At 34.9% G+C, this 18,897-nt stretch overlaps 1 protein-coding gene across 1 annotated transcript in view; it reads left to right on the top strand.

Annotated features, from left to right (window-relative positions):
- Positions 1 to 18,897, top strand: part of MAP2K5 (mitogen-activated protein kinase kinase 5) — a 292,027-nt gene that overhangs the window by 19,616 nt on the left and 253,514 nt on the right. The window contains exon 3 of the mRNA XM_069097384.1: positions 15,762 to 15,829. Within this exon, the coding sequence (XP_068953485.1) occupies positions 15,762 to 15,829 (68 nt within the window). The remainder of the gene's footprint in view (positions 1 to 15,761; positions 15,830 to 18,897) is intronic.

Raw genomic sequence — 18,897 nt, 5'->3', positions numbered from 1 at the left:
TATATATATATATATATATATATATATATAATTATTATTATTGTTATCACCAGCTAAGAGGATTATGTAAGAGGCATTACATAGGAAGTGACATCTGAATTAGACTTAAAAAGACTGGTTCAATAGGCAGAAACTGGCATTTCAAGCAAAGGGTGTGTGTGCTATGGGAAGTAATTGAGGCAAGAAAGCCCAGGGCATGCGTAGAAATTGCCTGGAGCATGTGGGTGAGAATAGTTCGATATATGGCTGTGAAGGACCTTGATGGCCAGGTAGAAGAATTTAATCTTTACTCAGTAGACGGTAGGGAACCATTGAGAAGATTAGGTTAAGTTTGTAAGTACAACAGCAAAGGACCTGATTATTTCCTCTTACTTTGCCTTTAAGTAATTGATGCTGCCTTAGTTATAGTCTCATGGTCCGAACAACCAGTTTTCCTGTCAGTGTAGGTTAAATGAGGACTACAGTAATCTATTTTTTTTCATTCAGTTTTCTATTTAAAAATAAAACTGCTCTTAAATCCTAGCAGAGCATTTAACATTAAGGACATAGTCTTAGAAAATTGCCTGGAATATTGAGAGGTTAAGTTACTTGTTTAGGGCCATACAGCCAATGTCAGAGGTAAGATTGGAGTCCAAGTCTTTCCTACTTCAAGGCCAGGTCTTCATCCATTATGCCATGCTGCTTCCTTTGTCACTAATGGTCATTCATCACCACATGCCCTACTTTTGGTTTCATCTCTGTTTAAGAAGAATACTTATTTCTATTTATCCTAAGTCTCCATCTTGGTGTTAGTGCCCTCTTAGGATGGATCTGATTCTTTGTAGGTTGACATTAAAAGTCCCTCTGACTGTCTTCAGGTGTCTGCCTCCTCAGTGTCAAAGTCTTGCAATGTTTCACTTTAGCTTAAAGAATCTTTCTCTCCTTCCCAGACCTTGCTACCTGAAGTATTCCTTATAGGTTACAGCTCCTTTTTCTTTAAGAGCTTCTATTTTCTCTGCTTTGTTGGTACAGAAGTATGGAAGGTGAGAAAGAAAAGTTAGTCAATAGTATGAGTTGTTAATATGAAACCTATGACTTATATTTTCCAGACAGAAAAAGGGTTTCTCAGCTACTTTACTTACATTGAAAGTGATCTTCCTCCATTATTTGGGTTTTTTATGAATTGAAATTTGTATAGTTCCATTACTTAAGTAACTGACCTTACTGAAACTTCTGATATCCTACCATTTGTCATTACCAAAAGCTAAGCATATCATATACCAGATACCATTTTGTGAAAAAGTCAAGATATCCTCTAGAAAAAATAATTTTAACTAGACGCTTTATGAAGTTTTCTACCAGAGGCTTGTAACATTCTACTTTTAATGCCATATTTATTTTATCTTTTAGATCTCCTTGGTATTTTTACCAGAGTTAATGTTTTGGACTGCATTTTTAGGGAAGTTCTTTAGGAAAGTTTCTTTTAGAAAATAATCCTTTTAGGGAGGGGGAAGGGGAGAGAGGTGGAGAAAATTTAAAACTTATGGAAGTGAATGTTGCAAACCAAAAAAAATATTGATTTGTGAAAAAAAAATCCTTTTTAAAAAAACTGGCTTAGTATATAACTTTAAAGAATAAAGTAGATAGTTCTAAAGGGCAAAATTTAATAAAAAAGATAAATCTATACAGTTAAGTACTTTATTCAATTATCCTTTTATTTGAACAACTTCTATGATTTCATTGATGTATGGAAGCTTCAATGAGGAAGTTATTGCTACCAAAACAGGTAGGCATCTTCTCTGAAATTTAGAGTTGTCTAGAACACCCAGGAGCTGTCACTTGCCCTGGGTCATACAACCAGACTGTATTGAAAGCAGAACTTAAACCCAGGTTTTCTTGTCTTTAAGACTAGCTCTCTGTCTACAACACCATGCTGCCTCAGCTTTTGAGTTTCATTATGACTAGAAAACAGACAAAAGTATCAAAAGGATAAAGTTGGAAGGAATCTCAAGGCCATCTAGTTCAACCTTTATAGGCGTTCCATTTCTAATATTCTCAGAACAAGTGGATATTCAGCCTTTGCTTAAAAGCCTCTAGAGCTGGGCATGGGGATTCCTGTTGTGATCCCTGCTCCCAGAGGAGCTGGGGGTGAAGAATTGTTTGAGCCTCAGCGTTCTGACCTGCTGCTTTTTGCTGAGCCAGTCAGAAATCTTCATTAAATCTAGCACCAACATGGTGACCACTGGGAGCAGTAGGTACCCAAGTGGCATAAGAATGAGAAAGGTGGAAAAGGGGAGAACTGTTGTATTTCTGGTGTGGATAAGAGAAGGAGACCCAGCCTTCTGAAAAGAAAGGGAGAGAGAGAGAGAGAGAGAGAGAGAGAGAGAGACTAAGGCCTAGTAAGACCTTTTTGCCTTAGTCAATGGTAATAATGAGATAGTCATTCAATACAGTTGTCTTTCTGGTTACATTTATTAAAGAACCTTACATGATTTTAACTTACACATTGTGCTACCGAATCAAATGTGTTTTTTAAATTGAAATCAACAAAAATAACACAATGAGATTTTATATTATATTCTATATTTACTGTTCCTCTTTAGAGAACTTTTGTTAGAGAATTTTCCATTATTAGAGTAAATAGTATGCTTCCATCTGCATTCAGACTGTGGATAGTGTTTTCTATCATGAGTTTTTTTGAGTTGTCTTAGATCCTTGCATTGTTGAGAAGAGTAATTCCATAAATTTAACTCTACAGTTCTACCCTTTGCTCCTAGTTCTTTTCTTGTACTATTTTTATTTTTCATTATTTATTTATTGCTTTTTGGAGGGCAATTGGGGTTAAGTGACTTGCCCAAGGTCACATGGCTAGTTTTTGTGTTAAGTATCTGAGGCTGGATTTGAACTCAGGTCCTCCTGACTCCAGGGCTGGTGCTCTATTCACTGTGCCACCTAGCTGCCCCTCTTTTCTTATACTAGCATAAAAAACCTACTCTCCTTTATATATGAGCCCTTTTGCTATTTGTCACTCATAGGGCCTTTTTTCTCCAAACTATTTATCCCTAGTTTCCTTTTATCAGTCCTCACGTGGCATGGTTTTGAAGTCCTTCACAGTCCTGGTCACTGTCTTCTGTTCCATTTCCCACTTATTTCCTTCCTAAAGAGTAGCTTCTAGAATTGAACACCACTACTCAAAATGTTGTTTGACCAAGGAAAACTATGTTTTTGATCCTATTTCTTTTAAGTGTTTCTCTTAAATTACAGGGTTTTTTTGAGTCCATATTACAAAATTTCCCACAGCTACTCCAATTAAATTCTAGGCCTAATTCATTATTTTATCTGTTTGCCTGCCTCAGATATATGTCCTAACTTAACAAACTAGCTAACTGAACTAACAACTACATGTTATTGTCTGGGCAGAGGACTTTTTAATCCATTTGGTTTTTTGTATATGGCTTATTAGGCCACTTTCTTTTGAGTAATCATGTATATTCAGGTGATTCTTTAATATTCCAGGGCTTAATGTAGTCAGCACAATATCATCCACAAATCGGTGTATCTGAAGGATCTAAGGATTCATTGCCCCCTTAGACTCTGTGTGAGAACATCGATGATGACAGTGGCAGTTTACTTAAAAAAATTTTTCATTTCCCCCCCAATTACATGTAAAAACAATTTTTAACATTTGTTTTTTATCCCCTCCCCCCTTCTTCCTTTCCTTCCTCCCTGAGGTGCTAAGCAATCTGATAGAGGTTATACATGTGCAGTCATATAAAACATTTCCATATTAGTCATTTTGTAGAAGAAAACTCAAACTAAAAAAAAAAGTGAAGAATAGTATGCTTTGTTCTGTATTCAAACTCCATCAATTCTTTCTCTTAAGGCAGATAGCATTTTTCCTCTGGAGTCCTTTGGGATTGTCTTAGATCACCATATTGCTGAGAATAGCTAAGCCATTCATAGTTGTTCATCATACAGTATTGGTATTATTGTATATAATGTTCTCTTGGTTCTCCTTATTTAACTGCATCAGTTCATTTAAGTCTTTCCTTTTTTCCTCCCACACTATTTTTAAAAATTTTATGTCTTTGTTTTTTAAAAATAATTTATTTATTTTTAGTTTTCAACATTCACTTAAATAAAATTTTGAGTTTTAAATTTTCTCCCTCTCCCTTTTCTCCCACCTCCCCAAGATGGTGTGTATTCTGGTATAGGCTCTACTTATATATTCATATTAAACATATTTCCACATTAGTCCTGATATAAAGAAAAATTAGAATTAATGGGAGGAACCATGAGAAAGAAAAAACAAAAGAAAAGGAGAGTAAATAGTATGCTTCCATCTGCATTCAGACTCCAAAGTTCTATCTCTGGATGTGGATAGTGTTTTCTATCGTGAGTTTTTTGGAGTTGTGTTAGATCCTTGCATTGCTGAAAAGAGCTAAGTCTGTCATAGTTAATCATCACACAATGTTGTTGCTACTGTATATAATGTTTTGGTTATGCTCATTTCACTCAGCATCAGTTCATATAAGTCTTTCCAGATTTTTCTGAAATCTACCAGCTCATCATTTCTTTTTTTAAAAATTAAATTATTTCTTTTTTAATTTTCAACATTCACTTCCCTAAGTTTTAATTTTTTCCCCCTTCTTCCTCCCTCTCTCTCCAAGACGGCTTGCAATCTGATATGGACTCTACATACACACACATTTCTGTTAAACACATTTTCACATTATTCATGTTGCATAGAAGAATTATAATGAACAGGAAAAACCATGAGAAAAGAAAAAAAAATAGCCTGCTTCATTTTACAATCCAACTCCATATTTCTTTCTCTGGATGAAGTTGGCATTTTCCACCATGTGTCCTTTGGAATTGTTTTAGATCCTTGCATTGATGAGAAGGGCTAAATCTATTAAAATCAGTCATCACATATTATGGTTGTTTCTGTGAACACTGTTCTCCTGGTTGTGCTCAGTTCGCTCAGCATGAGTTCATATAAGTCTTTCCAGGTTTCTGTGAAGTCTTCTTGCTCATCATTTCTTATAGCACAATAGTATTCCATTACATCCATATTCTACAACTTGTTTAGCCATTCCCCAATTGATAGACATCCCCTCAATTTCCAATTCTTTGTCACCACAAAAAGAGCTCTACCAACAATGAATTAGTGTTCCAACACTCCCACATCCTCTTGGCTCATCATTTGTTACAGCACAATAGTATTCCATTTCATTCATATGCCACAACTTGTTTAGCCATTCATTGCCCAATTAATGGACATCCCCTCAATTTCCAATTTGTTGTCACCACAAAAAGAGCTGTTATAAGTATTTTTGCACATGTGGGTCTTTTCCCCATTTTTATGGTCTCTTTGGAATACAGACCTAGAAGTGGTATTGCTGGGTCAAAAGGTATACACAGTTTTATAGCCCTTTGGGCATAGTTCCAAATTTCTCTCTAGACTTAGATCATTTCACAATTCTACCAACAATGCATTAGTGTTACAATTTTCCCACATCTTCTTCAACATTTATAATTTTCCTTTTGTAATGTCATGTTTTGTCATGTTAGCCAATATGATAGGTGTGATGTGGTACCTCAGAGTTGTTTTGATTTGCATTTCTCTAATCAGTAGTGATTTAGAGCATTTTTTCATATGATTGTAGGTAGCTTTAATTTCTTCTTCTGAAAACTGCCTGTTCATATCCTTTGACCATTTATCAATTGGGGAATGACTTGTTTTCTTATAAATTTGACTCATTTCTTTATATATTTTAGAAATGAGGCTTTTATCAGAGACACTGGTTATAAAAATTATTTCCCAGTTTTCTGTTTCCCTTCTAATCTTGGTTGCATTAGCTTTGTGCAAAAACTTTTCAGTTTAATGTAATAAAAATCATCTATTTTGCATTTCATAATTTTCTCTATGTCTTGTTTGGTCATAAATTCTTCCCTTCTCCATAGATCTGACAAGTAAACTATTCCTTGCTCTCCTGGTTTGCTTATAGTATTAGTCTTTATATCTAAATCATCTACCCATTTTGACTTTATCTTGGTATAGAGTATAAGATGTCAGTCTATGCCTAGTTTCTGCCATACTATTTTCCAGTTTTCCCAGCAGTTTTTGTCAAATAATGAGTTCTTGTCCCAGAAGCCGGGGTCCTTGGACTTATAAAATATTAGATTATTATAGTCATTGACTATTGTGTCTTGCATTCCTAACCTATTCCACTGAACCACCACTCTGTTTCTTAACCAGTACCAAGTAGTTTTGATGATTGCTACTTTATAATACAATTTAAGATTTGGTAAAGCTAGGCTACCTTCCCTTGCAATTCTTTTAATTAATTCCCTTGGTATGCTGGACCTTTTGTTCTTCAAGATTAATTTTGCTGGGGTGGTTAAGTGGTATAGTGAATAGTGCATCAGCCTTGGAGTCAGGAGGACCTGATTTCAAGTCCAGCCTCAGACACTTAACACTTACTAGCCATGCCACCTTGGGCAAGTCACTTAACCCCAATTGCCCTCCCTTCCCCCCTCCAAAAAAGCAAAAAAAAAAAAAAAGATTATTTTTGTTTTTTTTTTTCCTAGTTCTAGAAAATAATTTTTTGGTAGTTTGATTGGTGTGGCATTGAATAAGTAAATTAATTTAGGTAGAATTGTCATTTTTATTATATTAGCTTGGCCTGCCCATGAGCAACTGACATTTTTCCAGCTATTTAGATCTGACTTTATTTCTGTGAAGTGTTTTGTAATTGTGTTCATAAAGTTCCTGGGTTTGTTTTGGCAGGTAGAATCCCAAATATTTTATAATGTCTACAGCAACTTAAAATGGAATTTCTCTTTTTATCTCTTGTTAAGTCTTTTTTTGAATAGCACAATAATATTCCATTATAGTCATACCATAATTTGTTCAGCCATTCCCCAGTTGATGGACATCCCCTTAATTTCCAGTTTTTAGAGTGGCAGTCACTTTTGATGAATATACATTTCATTGCTTCATGCCTTTTTGATGGTAACAATCAAGTGGCCATTGAATAAAGTTATTTCTCTGGTTACATTAAAAAATCTTGAATGATCTTAACTTATACATTATGCTACTGAACAACTGTTTTTGTTTTTTGTTAAAATTAACAAAAATAACACAGTGAGATTTTGTATTCCTTATGCCTTTCAGTCAATTTTAAGACTGTAAAAATGTGATCTGCTGTAGAAAATTATTTTTGGAAAGATCTGTGTTTTTTTTTCTTCTTTTCATCAATAATAATTTGTATACATGTATACATCATTCTCAAAAATTTTTAAACAAAGACTGAGGTACTAGTGTCCACATTTGGTAGTTCCTCTGTCATTGATTATTAAAATGGATCATTATAGAAATGTTTACAAACTAGTTACATTTTCTGTTTTCTTACTGCCAGCCTTATGATCTTAGGATGGCATGGCTCAGTTGGACCTTTGCTTATTTGTTCTTTGCCTCCATTGCTTTTGAATGTTTTGTTAAATAGTGGGAAGAGCTCAGAGTTTGACTTTGCTACTTACAGAATTTACTTTTGTGATCTTGGGCAAATTTACTTGCCCTCTTAGTACTTTTATTCCTCATCTGGGAAATGAAAGGGTTGAAATAGTTGACTTCCAAGTTCCTTTCTAGATGTAAATATATGATACTATGATTTTTGATCCTGTGTTTCCTCAGTAGTGTTTTACAAATGGTTTATCTTTGTGAGGAGTTTTTGGGGTCAGTCACCTTCAGGTGTAGCCTACATGGGGTAACTACCCCTTAACCTCCTACCTGACTTGTATGTATTTCCATTATCCCCAATTCTAAGGCAATCTAAAGGTATGTTAGGATATTTCTTTATTAGTGACAAAATTTCAACCTCTTTAACATTAGCTAATCTATTAGCTTAATCCCACCCAAATTATTAAATGTTGCTATTAAATTTAGGAAATCTCTTTTCCTATAAGCAGTTGCTCATATTTCTTTATATTGAAAAACCCTTAATCTTTTAGGCTTAAATAAACATCAGATTCAGTGATTATATAATGTATTAACAGGGAAACAACAAAACAAAGGCATTTCAGTTATGAGAAAGATCACAGAGTCACCTCTAACTGTCAATTTTACTGACTTCTCATTTCCTGAAGAGTCCTATCATCAGCTCTGTCTTGTAGCCAAAGTCTCTTAAGAATGCTTTTTGTTTCTTCCCCATAAAAGTTAAACTTTGATTCTCTTAAAGAATAATTTCTTTCATCATTCTCTTTCTTTCTGTCTCTCATATTTCCCCCCAAACCATCATTCTTAACAGTCTGCCCTGAATAACATTGTTATAGGAATGTAAATTTTAAAGATCTTCCCTACCCCAAGGCTTAAGTGCACCTGGAGCCTGTGGTGGGAGGCTTGTTTCTCAGGAGATACTTTGTGATTGGGCAGTGGGTCAAGAAGGTTGTTACATTCTCTGAGCCAGGAGAAGGCTATATAAGCCCTGATGGGAAGCTTTGCTTTGGGGCTCACTTTGAGAAGTGTTGTGTGATTTGACCAGATGAGACTCTGGGCAGCTGTTGAGAGCCCCCTGGCTTTGAAAACCCAAATGTTGATGCTTCCCTCTCTGGTAACTGTGATTTGATATGGATGTAATGGTCAGACAGTTTGGAAGCCTGTCTGTTTGATTTGTTTCTCTGTCTTGTAACTTCTGTCTGTATACTCTGAAGTTCGGGGTGCTGACCTTTTCCCCCTGAACTAGGTAAATGATATATGTTTGATGGATTAAAGTAAACTTGTTAACCCATTTTGAGTTGCTTTCCTTTAGAAAAGCAGATCTAAGAACCTGTGTTGGCAGCCACCCTGGGGATGCTGAGGTGCTTGCTGCTACAACTATTGAACTCAGTTTCTTCATAGGTGACAGTGAAGGGGGAGAGGAAGGGAATAAGCATTTAAAGGGGGGGGGAAGAGAAGGAAGGGAATAAGTATTTATATAGCATCTACTATGTGCTAACTTTTACAAATATTGTTTCATTAGATCCTTACAATTCTTTGAGGTAGATGCTCCTATTACCTCCAATTTATATTTTACAAAATTGAGGCAAACAAGAAGTTAAGTGACTTATCCAGGGTCCCAGAGTTATTAAGAGTCTAAGGCCACATTTGAATTCAGGTCTTAATGACACCGTGCCTGTATGCCTCAAATTTAAACATCATCTCCTCATACATTAAAGTTAAAACTCATACTTCTCAAGGAATTACAGTTAAACTCACTGTTCAAGATTCTATAGTCTTTTAAAGATCCATTAATAATATCTTTAGTCTCTGAAGAAAAGACAATTGAAGTTGCTATACTTTTTTCCCTGTAGTCAAAATTTTTTTTCAATTTCTTGAAAAAAATCATGTGTGAGTACATCAAATCTACATTAATATGATATGCAATAATTCTATCATATTGAAAAGCATCCCTTGGCAGCTGCTTCAGGAAATATAAAAATGCATTACTAATAGCAGTAGTTCAGTAGAATAAAAATAATATAGCACTTGCAACAGTAGTGATTATAGGGGTAAATAGAATATTAATACATATATTGTATTTACTCATTAAAATGTAAAATTCATGAACAGAAATTATATCTGAATGCATGAAGAACCACTCTTCCTATTTTTCCTGCAACATGTTAACCTAGTCAGTGGTCAAATTGTTCTCATTCTTTTGTGACCTACTGATCTTTCTGTATAAATACCTGAACTTGTTAATGGTATGAATTATCCTTATCACTAAGTCACATAGGTCATCTTTTTTCCTGTAGAGATTTGTAAAATGGGAAAGACACTGTTTCTCAGTTCAGTTGTTCCCTTCTTGTCTTAACTGGGTTTCCCTTTGGTTCTAACCTAGGGTTTCTGGATGAAGAGTCTTCCTTACTAGAAATATCACTTTCTGGACCTTTGTCTAACACAGTTGAGATATAATTGTTGGAAATTTCTTCTCTTCAAAAACCTTTCTTCTTGTTTCTTAAGGTGTCCAAAATGAACTCTCCTCTGGACAGTATATTATTTTCATGAGTTGTTTTATAGAACCCCTACTGCTTTCAGGTATTATTCTTTATCCTGGCAAGTTGCCTAGTCTTCTAGTAATCTGAAAAAGAATAGATTTTCATCTCTCCACTAATTTGTGAATTGCTTGAACTTCAAGGTTTTCATCAAAACTATGTTACCTGGCTGTGTATGTGTAGTGCTTGATTGGACAGTTGTAACTTTGTTTATTTCTGTCAAAATCCTTCTGAGCTGAGGTCATGGCTCAGATTTCTTCAACTTTTCTCTCAAAAATGAAATATATTTTTATGAGTAACTGGATCATTTTCTTCCTTTAAGACTCCAGAGCACATATTAATAGGCAGGCAAAGTTCATGGCCATACTTAAGTGTGGTGTAAAAATACTTGTGGTCTGTCTTCTGATCTTATTATTCAAATGAAATCTCTTCAGAGTTAGCATTGATTTCTTCATTGCCAAATCTAATGGCCTTTTCTCAGTCCTCACTCTTCTTTACCTCCCTGCAGCCTTTGATACTGTCAGTCATCCTCTTCTCCTTGATACTCTCATTTCTAGGTTTTGATGACAATGTATTCTCCTGGTTCTCCTAGTCTGTGTGGTTACAGGATCTTTTGCTTCATCTTCAGTCTGTCCTGGGCCCTCTTGCCTTCTTCCTTTACTGTTGTGCTCCCTGATCTCATTAGCTCTAATGGGTTCAGTGATCATTTCTATGCAAATAATTTTTAGATCTATTTGACCATTACTGATCTCTCCTGACCTCACATCTCCACCTATCTGTTGGACATCTACAACTGAATGTCTCATAGACATCTTAAACTCAGTTTATCCAAAATGAAGTTCATTTTATTTCTCCCCAAATCCTCTCTTTTTCCTAACTTCTTTCTTTCTTTCAAGGGTCTCACCATCTTCCCAGTCATTCAGACTCAGGACCTAGGTGTCATCCTTGACTCCTTGTTCTCTTTCACTCCCCACTCTACATATTCAGTTAGTTGTGGGTCTCCTTGAGAGCAGTAAGATGTAGTTCTAATTTTTTTATCATTTCCCAAAGATAAGTTTTTTTAAGTAACTTGTTTTCAGAATCTCTACCTTGATCAAAATAGATACTGACAAGAAAGGCAAATACTGAAAAATATTTCTTCCACAGTATTTTTAATAACTGTGGAAGCTTTATGACTTCTGATTGGATGTGTGTGCATATCTGGCAAAGAGGTCACTACTAAAATATGACTTATGTTCTTACTGTCTCTTTCTAGCATAGGAAATTCAGTGCAAAGAAATTCCAGATAGTATTTATATTCCTCGTGTATGTAGCACAAATTGATAGTACTTTTCTTCACAAATAGCATAAAATCTCACAATTCTTAATGACAACTACAAGTCATTTGGGGTTAATAACATCTGATATATCTGAAGTCATCATGTAGAGCTTTCAGGGGCATAATGTGATTTTCTCTGGGAGCATTGACTGCTTCTTGATATCATGTGTGAAAACAGTAGTAATCTCATATACTACTCTGATGTACAGCTCTAACTTCTGCCATAGTCTCAGGAGTAGAACACTTTTTGAGAACTGGAATTTAAGGCTTTTAGAATCACCATTTCTCTTCTCATCTTGAATTACTTCTTATAGTCCTTAATTAGCCATCTGCTATCTTCACCAATCATGCACAAACCCAAGAAGGTAGAAAGGGTTGGTTTAATGACACCTAGGGCAGCTAGGTGGCTCACTGGATAGACTGCTGGGCCTGGAGTCAGGAAGACATGAATTCAAATTTGATTTCAGATACTTACTGGAAGTTTGACCTTGGGCAAGTCGCATAACCTCAGTCTACTTGATTTTCCTCAACTGTAAAATGGGGATAATAATAGCACCTACCTCACAGGGTTGTTGTCAGGATCAAATGAAATATTTATAAAGTGCTTAGTATAGTGCCTGGCATATAGTGGGCACTATATAAATGCTTATTCCCTTCCCTTCTTCATATACGTAGATGGCATGCTGTCTGGTGGAAAGCCTAAACTCTCAGTTGCACTTTATTTTGTCTTTGACTCTACTTATTTGGGTATCACAGGTAGTTTTCATTTCTTCTTACTATAGCTTTGGTGTCACTGATTTTCAGATAGAGCATCAGCATCCTGTAATGTTAATGGGATTTAAGATCTTCCATTAATAGGCTTCACGTGGAGCCCTTTAAGGGAAGCTTGATAGAGGAGGCTTGTTTTGTAGGAAGGCCCACACCTTTTGCTAATTTCTGTTTGTTACTGGGTCACAAGTGTTGTGATGCCCTCTGGCTCTAAAAAGTGTATATATATTCTGAGATTAGCCTTCTGTTTTGGGGCTCACTCACTGGAAGAGTGTTCCTGTGATTTGGCCACATGAGACTCTGGGTAGCTATTAAGGAGCTCCCCAGCTTTGAAAAACCCAGATGTTGGTGCTTCTCTCTCTGGTAACTATGTATATATTGCCTTGGTCAAACAGTTGGGTCTCTCTGTTGATCTGTGCTAATTTCTCAGGCGGTTAGAAGCCCTATCTGTTGGTTTTTATTTGTCTGCTTGTATTTTCTTTTTTTTTTTTTTCTTTTTTTAAGCAATCAGGGTTAAGTAACTTGCTCAAGGTTACACGGCCAGTTATTTCTGGGTGTGGTGCTGAGTATCTGAGCCCGGATTTGATCCAGGTCATCCCGACACTGGAGCCGGTGCTCTTCCTCGCTTTGCTCCCTGGCCGCCCCTCTGCTTGTATTTTCTCTATTTTTTTTTTGTTTGGATTTTTTTCTGAAGTTCACGGTGCTGATTTTTTACCTGAACCAATGAATGTAATGAAAAAGATTGTTGGCCCCTTGAGCAGCTGTCATTCCTAGTAAAGCAGATCTAAGAACCTGTGCTAGCAGCCATCCTGTATATTCCAGTGTGGTTGCCACTACACACATCCACATTAGTTTGTCTTGGCCAGTGACATAAAATAAGTTAATAATTCTCTAGTGCTGCTACCCCTCTCTAACAAACAGTATCTAATTTGGTACTATCCAAAATATGTCAATGGAGTATTGTCAGTCCACACTTGAAATTTAGTTCCGTATAGGTAATATTTTAATTTCTTGACGATAGCCCACTTCAAAGCTACTTTCTGTATGGAATAGCAGGTCTCAATGTCACTCAATCGTTTTTTGACAAAAGTGATAGTTTTCTGATGATCATCATCCTTTTGGTATAAGACTGCTTCTAAGCCAGTATCCATGTGCAGAAAAAAAGCCTTACCAGGATTTGGCTAAATGTGATACATGTGTAAAGCAATTGATCAAATCATTAAAATCTTGTTCACATTTATCTGTCCAAAAATCTTCAAATGACTTTAAAGTGTTCTTAGTATATTGACCTTTTATGCCCTTCTGTTTTTGATTCTCTTCAATTTTATATCCATAAGTAAGAGCATTAGAAGTTTTAACAATAGAAGCATAATTCTTTAGAAATTTATGATAGTAATTTTTCAGTTTTTGAAAGGTTATTCTGTCTCATTGATTTTGGATGTCACCATGTAAGGAGTGGCTCTAGAAAACTAGTACATTTCAATTAACAGTTTTAGACCAGCCTTCTCTACTTGAATTCTGGTGTTGTATTTCCTAACTGTTGTTGCTTTGGCATCATTCTATTTCTGTTTTCCAAGGAAATAAAATTTTTGTTCATTAGGGCAGTTTCTGAACTCTTTAGGTCTTTTTGCAGTGATTAAACTTTTTTGGGAATGGTGATAATAAAGGTTATCATTTTTTGCTTTTGTCTTTTTCCTCATTTTTCATCATGGACAGCTCATTTGTGTAGATGAGTTTGACGTTGTTGGAATTGTCTTCTTACATTTTCTTCTATTTAATATTGATTTTTGTCCTTTGCTCTACATAGGCCATGATTTTGACAGCTAATTTTAATTTCACTTTTGTGTCAGTAACTAGTTATTTACTCTCTATTAAGATAGTTTTGCTTATTTGTAATGTTTCTCAAAGCTTCAAAAATGTGGTATCCTCATCTAAAACATATATGATGTGTATACATGAAACTTCTTTGTAGTCCACCAATTTTTAGTCTCTTCAGTTTCTTTTATTAAAGAAAGTTAATGAATGTATTAGAGTTTATACATCCTAATGAATAGTGTTGTGTTCAAATTAGTCTCTTTGTGGACCTACTTGTACAAAAATATTTATAGCACCTCTTTTTGTGGTGGCCAAGAATTGGAAAATTGAGGAAATGCCCATCAATTGGGGAATGGCTGAACAAGTTGTGGTATATGAATGTAATAGAATATTTTGTGCTGTATAAAATGATGAGCAGGATGCTTTCAGAAAAACTTAAAGACTTACGTGAACTGATGCAAACACAAGTGAGCAGAACCAGGAGAAAATTGTACACAGTAACAGCAACATTATTTGATGATCAACAATGACTGACTTAGCTCTTCTCAGCAATACAGTGATCCAAGACAATTCCAAAGGACTCATGATGGAAAATGCTATCCACACTCAAAGAAATAACTGATGGAGTCTTAATGCAGATTGAAGCATACTGTTTTCACTTTTTTTTTTGTGCTCTTTTTTTCTTTTGGTCCATTTCGTCTTATGCAGCATGACTAATATGGAAATATGTTTTACGTGATTGCATATATATAACCTATATTGAATTGCTTACTGTTTTAGGGAGGGGGGAGGTAAAGAAGAGAGGGAGAAAATTTGGAACTCAAAAAAATTTTTTTAAATGAATGTTAAAAATTGTCTTTACATGTAATTGGGGAAAAAAAAACCTAAAATACTCTCTTCATGAGATTGTTTTCAGAGCCTGCAGTAAATTATTTTGAGTATCCTCTGAAGACAATTCTGAAGAAATTACAAAGCATTGCACACGGTAACAGCAATATTGTAATGATAATCAACTGTTCCAAAGGACCCATGATGAAAAATGCTGTCCACCTCCAGCGGAAGAGCTAATGAACTCTGAGTGCAAATTGAAGCATATTTTTTTCACTTTCTTTTTCTTTTTTTTGTATGTGTGTATTTTCTTTTGCAGTATGGCTAATATGGAAATATGTTTTGCATGACTTCATATGAATAATCACTATCATATTGCTTACCTTCTCTAGAAGTAGGGGAGGGTTGGGAGGGAGAGAATTTGGAACTCAAAATTTAAAAATTGGATGTTAAAGTCTTTTAAAAATGTAATTGGGAAATATTTAATGAAATATATTTATATCTATTTATCTCTCTCTGTCTGTCTTGTCTATTGTCCATCTGTCATGTGTATTTTGATTCTGGAAATGGCCAAAAGTCATCTAGAACCAAATTTGAGAAAGAAAATAGGGAACTAAGATAAACTATGCTTGGTACAAGGGCAGGTGAAACTTTAAAACTAAGAAGGCTGCTTTTCCTGTATGGCTCATGAACTGATTCTGGACGGACTAAATTATAAAAGACTGTTATGAGCAATGTAATGTAAATATTCCATATATCATTGTATAATTATTTAATTGTATGAGTCCACCATTATCCACCATTCGGTTGAGTCTATAGTAGGATCTTAAATTTCTGTAGAGATTCTGGTTCCACCTTGAACCAAGAAAACAGTATTGACGTTTTATTTGGTATCAGTTTAGAAGAGACTAATTACAACAGATTCTCAAATGATATTAATAGATATACTTGTTTTTCCCTACCAGAAATGACACTTGAAATCTTATCATCCTTATTATGTTGCTTTTTTAATCAGATGAAGATGAGGATGGTGATCGAATTACTGTAAGAAGTGATGAAGAAATGAAGGCCATGCTGTCATATGTAGGTATATTATGCATAAGAAATATTTTTAAAATGTTAATGTAATTGAGATCATTGTTCTTCTGGCCTTCTAAGATATTAAATCTAGATAAAGTATGGCATTTATCACATTTCCCTATGTAATATGTAAGGTTTAAAATTTTTACATGAGAGTTAAGGGCATGCATAACACTTTTCAAAAGAGTTGTACACTTACTGATCATATCATGAACATTAAGAATAATGCATCTTAATGACTTTTGCATTAGGTATAGTGCAGACTAAATGGACTATCAATTTCCTGTATTTTTTATGCAGTACTTAAAGTAACGGCTCATTAAAAATGAACCCCTGGGCTCTAAAATTTTTTTCAAAATCTACTTTCAACTGGGGATCTCTTTTACCCTTCCAGCAGACTACAGTCATATTGTAGCTGCAGGCTTAATATAGATACATGATTTAAAGATGTACTATCTGTTATTTTTATGCCTCACATGCCAGAGAGAAAGAAAGAGAGAATCCAAGGTTACTTATTGAATAAATGTGACTGACTATATCTAGAAATGACTTATCCTTTTTGTTTTGAATGTCACTGAAAATTTGCATTACCATTTGTATTTGACTGAAGTAGATAAATAAGATGGATGGATATATTATTAAAAATCTAGGACTTAAACTTGAAAAATTCAAATTTTCTTGAAGCAATGACTGAGCCCTGATTTGAGATAACTATCAAAGTTTGCATAGTGTGGTCTAGTAGAAAGTGTACAGCAATGAGAATTATAAGACTTGAGTTATACTTATGCCTCAGTCTTATCTTAGGCAATTCCTTAACCTTTGTGTCTCAGTTTCCTCATTTGTCAGTTGAGAATAATGATTTTATATTACCTACCTCATAGGTTAGTTTTAAGGATAAGATGAATCATAGAATTTTAGAGCTTGAAGGGACCTTAAAAATCATCTTGTCAGATCCCTCATTTTACAGATAAGGAAACAAATGGCCAAATAATTGCAAAGTCTGAATATTTCGTAGAGGAGCTGAAACTAGAACTCTAATGTCCTGAGTCCTAGTCTTTGTTCTTTCCATGACCCCAATGCACATGGATATACTGTGAAAAATTTAAAAACCTCTACCAGTGTGAGGAATGGTAATCCTGGTGACAACCTTTTCACCTGAATCTCTCTCATTGGTCAGTAGTGAGGTGATATTATTTTGGTGGAGGGTTAACTGAAAACACCAGATTATTTTGTTGTAATATAAAATACCAGGAAAGGTTCCTCTGAAATGTTTATTTTAGAGTAGGGAAAATGAGAACAAGAGAGATGACATGATTAACAGAGCATTGGAAAAGTCAATTTTCCATTGACTTCCCATTAGCTTCAGTGAGAGTATTTGTGTATTGAGAATTCACGACTGGGTTCTTCAGTTTCTTGATAGGCAGAGAGTAGGACTGTTTATTGTAGGTTCTAGCTCTGATTTTAATACATTGAGTTAACTATTCTAAAAGTTCAACAGCTTTAAAAGAATAAAGTACAAAGCAACACATAAAAGAAAGTTGTGATTTTCTCATAATCCATTATTTATATCAGTGTTTATTATCTCTGGTAGAGCACACAGACGTATTTTCATAATGCAAAACATATGATCATACTGATTATTTGCCAACATTAGTATTTACCTATAAACTATCTGTATTTGTCTAATATCCAGACTGAGATGTCCCAGTCATGTCTATTTTCTTATCCTCATTAATACTTCATTCTTTAGCTTCTTGACTTCAGGTTCTAATTGTTTCCTTGTTCTGGAATAACATTAGACACATGCAATTATCTGTATTCCTGAAGGTTCTTGAACTCTAATGGAACTGGTTCTTACGTTTCCTAAAGAGAACATTCCATTTTATGACAAGGAAAGAGAAGTTTTTCCTTTTGTGATTCTTTTTTTTTTTTTTTGCTTTTTGGAGAGCAATTGGGGTTAAGTGACTTGCCCAAGGTCACATGGCTAGTTTTTGTGTTAAGTGTCTGAGGCCAGATTTGAACTCAGGTACTCTTGACTCCAGGACTTGTGCTCTATTCACTGTGCCACCTAGCCGCCCCTCCTTTTGTGATTCTTAATGAAAGTGGAAAAGCATAGTTTGACTCTTTTTCCTCTACTCATACACTGTTTCTTTAATTTGAAGAAAAATTTGAATATTTGAACAAAAGTAAGAAAACAAAAAATAATTTCCTTTCCTAAAGAGTATAATCAACTTTTCATTTGACTTGATGCTGCATTTGTTCAAGTGGTTGGATTTCCATTGAAAGATTCTAGTGGTAGTCATTTTGAACTCTAAACAGTGATGGTTTAGGGAAAATAATGGCTGTGGCTATACGATAGCCACAGAGTAAGTGGCACTGATATTTGTTTTTTTTAATGCTACCTACATAGACTGGTATGCTTTCATGAAAAGAATTGGAATCATAAGATAAAGGAGTTACTGATAGTTTTTGCAATTCTTTTCAGATCTGGTTTTTCATACAGAGTATTTTAAAAATAAATTTATAGCCACTTATTTTTTAAAAAAACCCACATAAAACTCCTTAATTATTTTTAAGTCCTTTAACCTTCAGAGCCACTGTTAAGGAAGATCAGTAAAAGAATCATAACAGTAATCATTTACATTTAAATAATGCTGTAAGCATTACAAAATTCTTTCCACACAGAAAACCTGGGAAGTATGCAGTGCAGGTGTTATCATCCCCAGTCTACCAAACTGAAAGTTAAAGGAATTGCCAGGTCTGGAGCCAGTGTTAGAGCTGAAACAAGAACTCTAGCTTGTCCAGCTAGACCTCTAAGACTAGGAACCTTTCTACGCTATCCCATTACAAATAGTAGATTCCTTTCTTTGGTCAAGCTGTAGTTGAAGCCATTAGTGACATAGACTTAACAGATCTGCTTTTCAGGACCCATTTCTCCTATTTATAGTGTGGGGCTATGGGCTATCCACCTCCTTGAATTTCCTCATCTATAAAATGAAGACAGTAATACTGGTATGACACAAATAACAAGTTTGTTGTGAGAAAGGATATAACTGAAAGTTGCTGCCTAC

The sequence above is a fragment of the Petaurus breviceps genome, unplaced genomic scaffold (assembly GCF_028583685.1).
Source record: "Petaurus breviceps papuanus isolate PSGF00001 unplaced genomic scaffold, PetGlider_PUasm1.0 37, whole genome shotgun sequence".
Lineage (NCBI taxonomy): Eukaryota > Metazoa > Chordata > Mammalia > Diprotodontia > Petauridae > Petaurus > Petaurus breviceps.
This window is presented reverse-complemented; position numbering and strand designations above follow the sequence as displayed.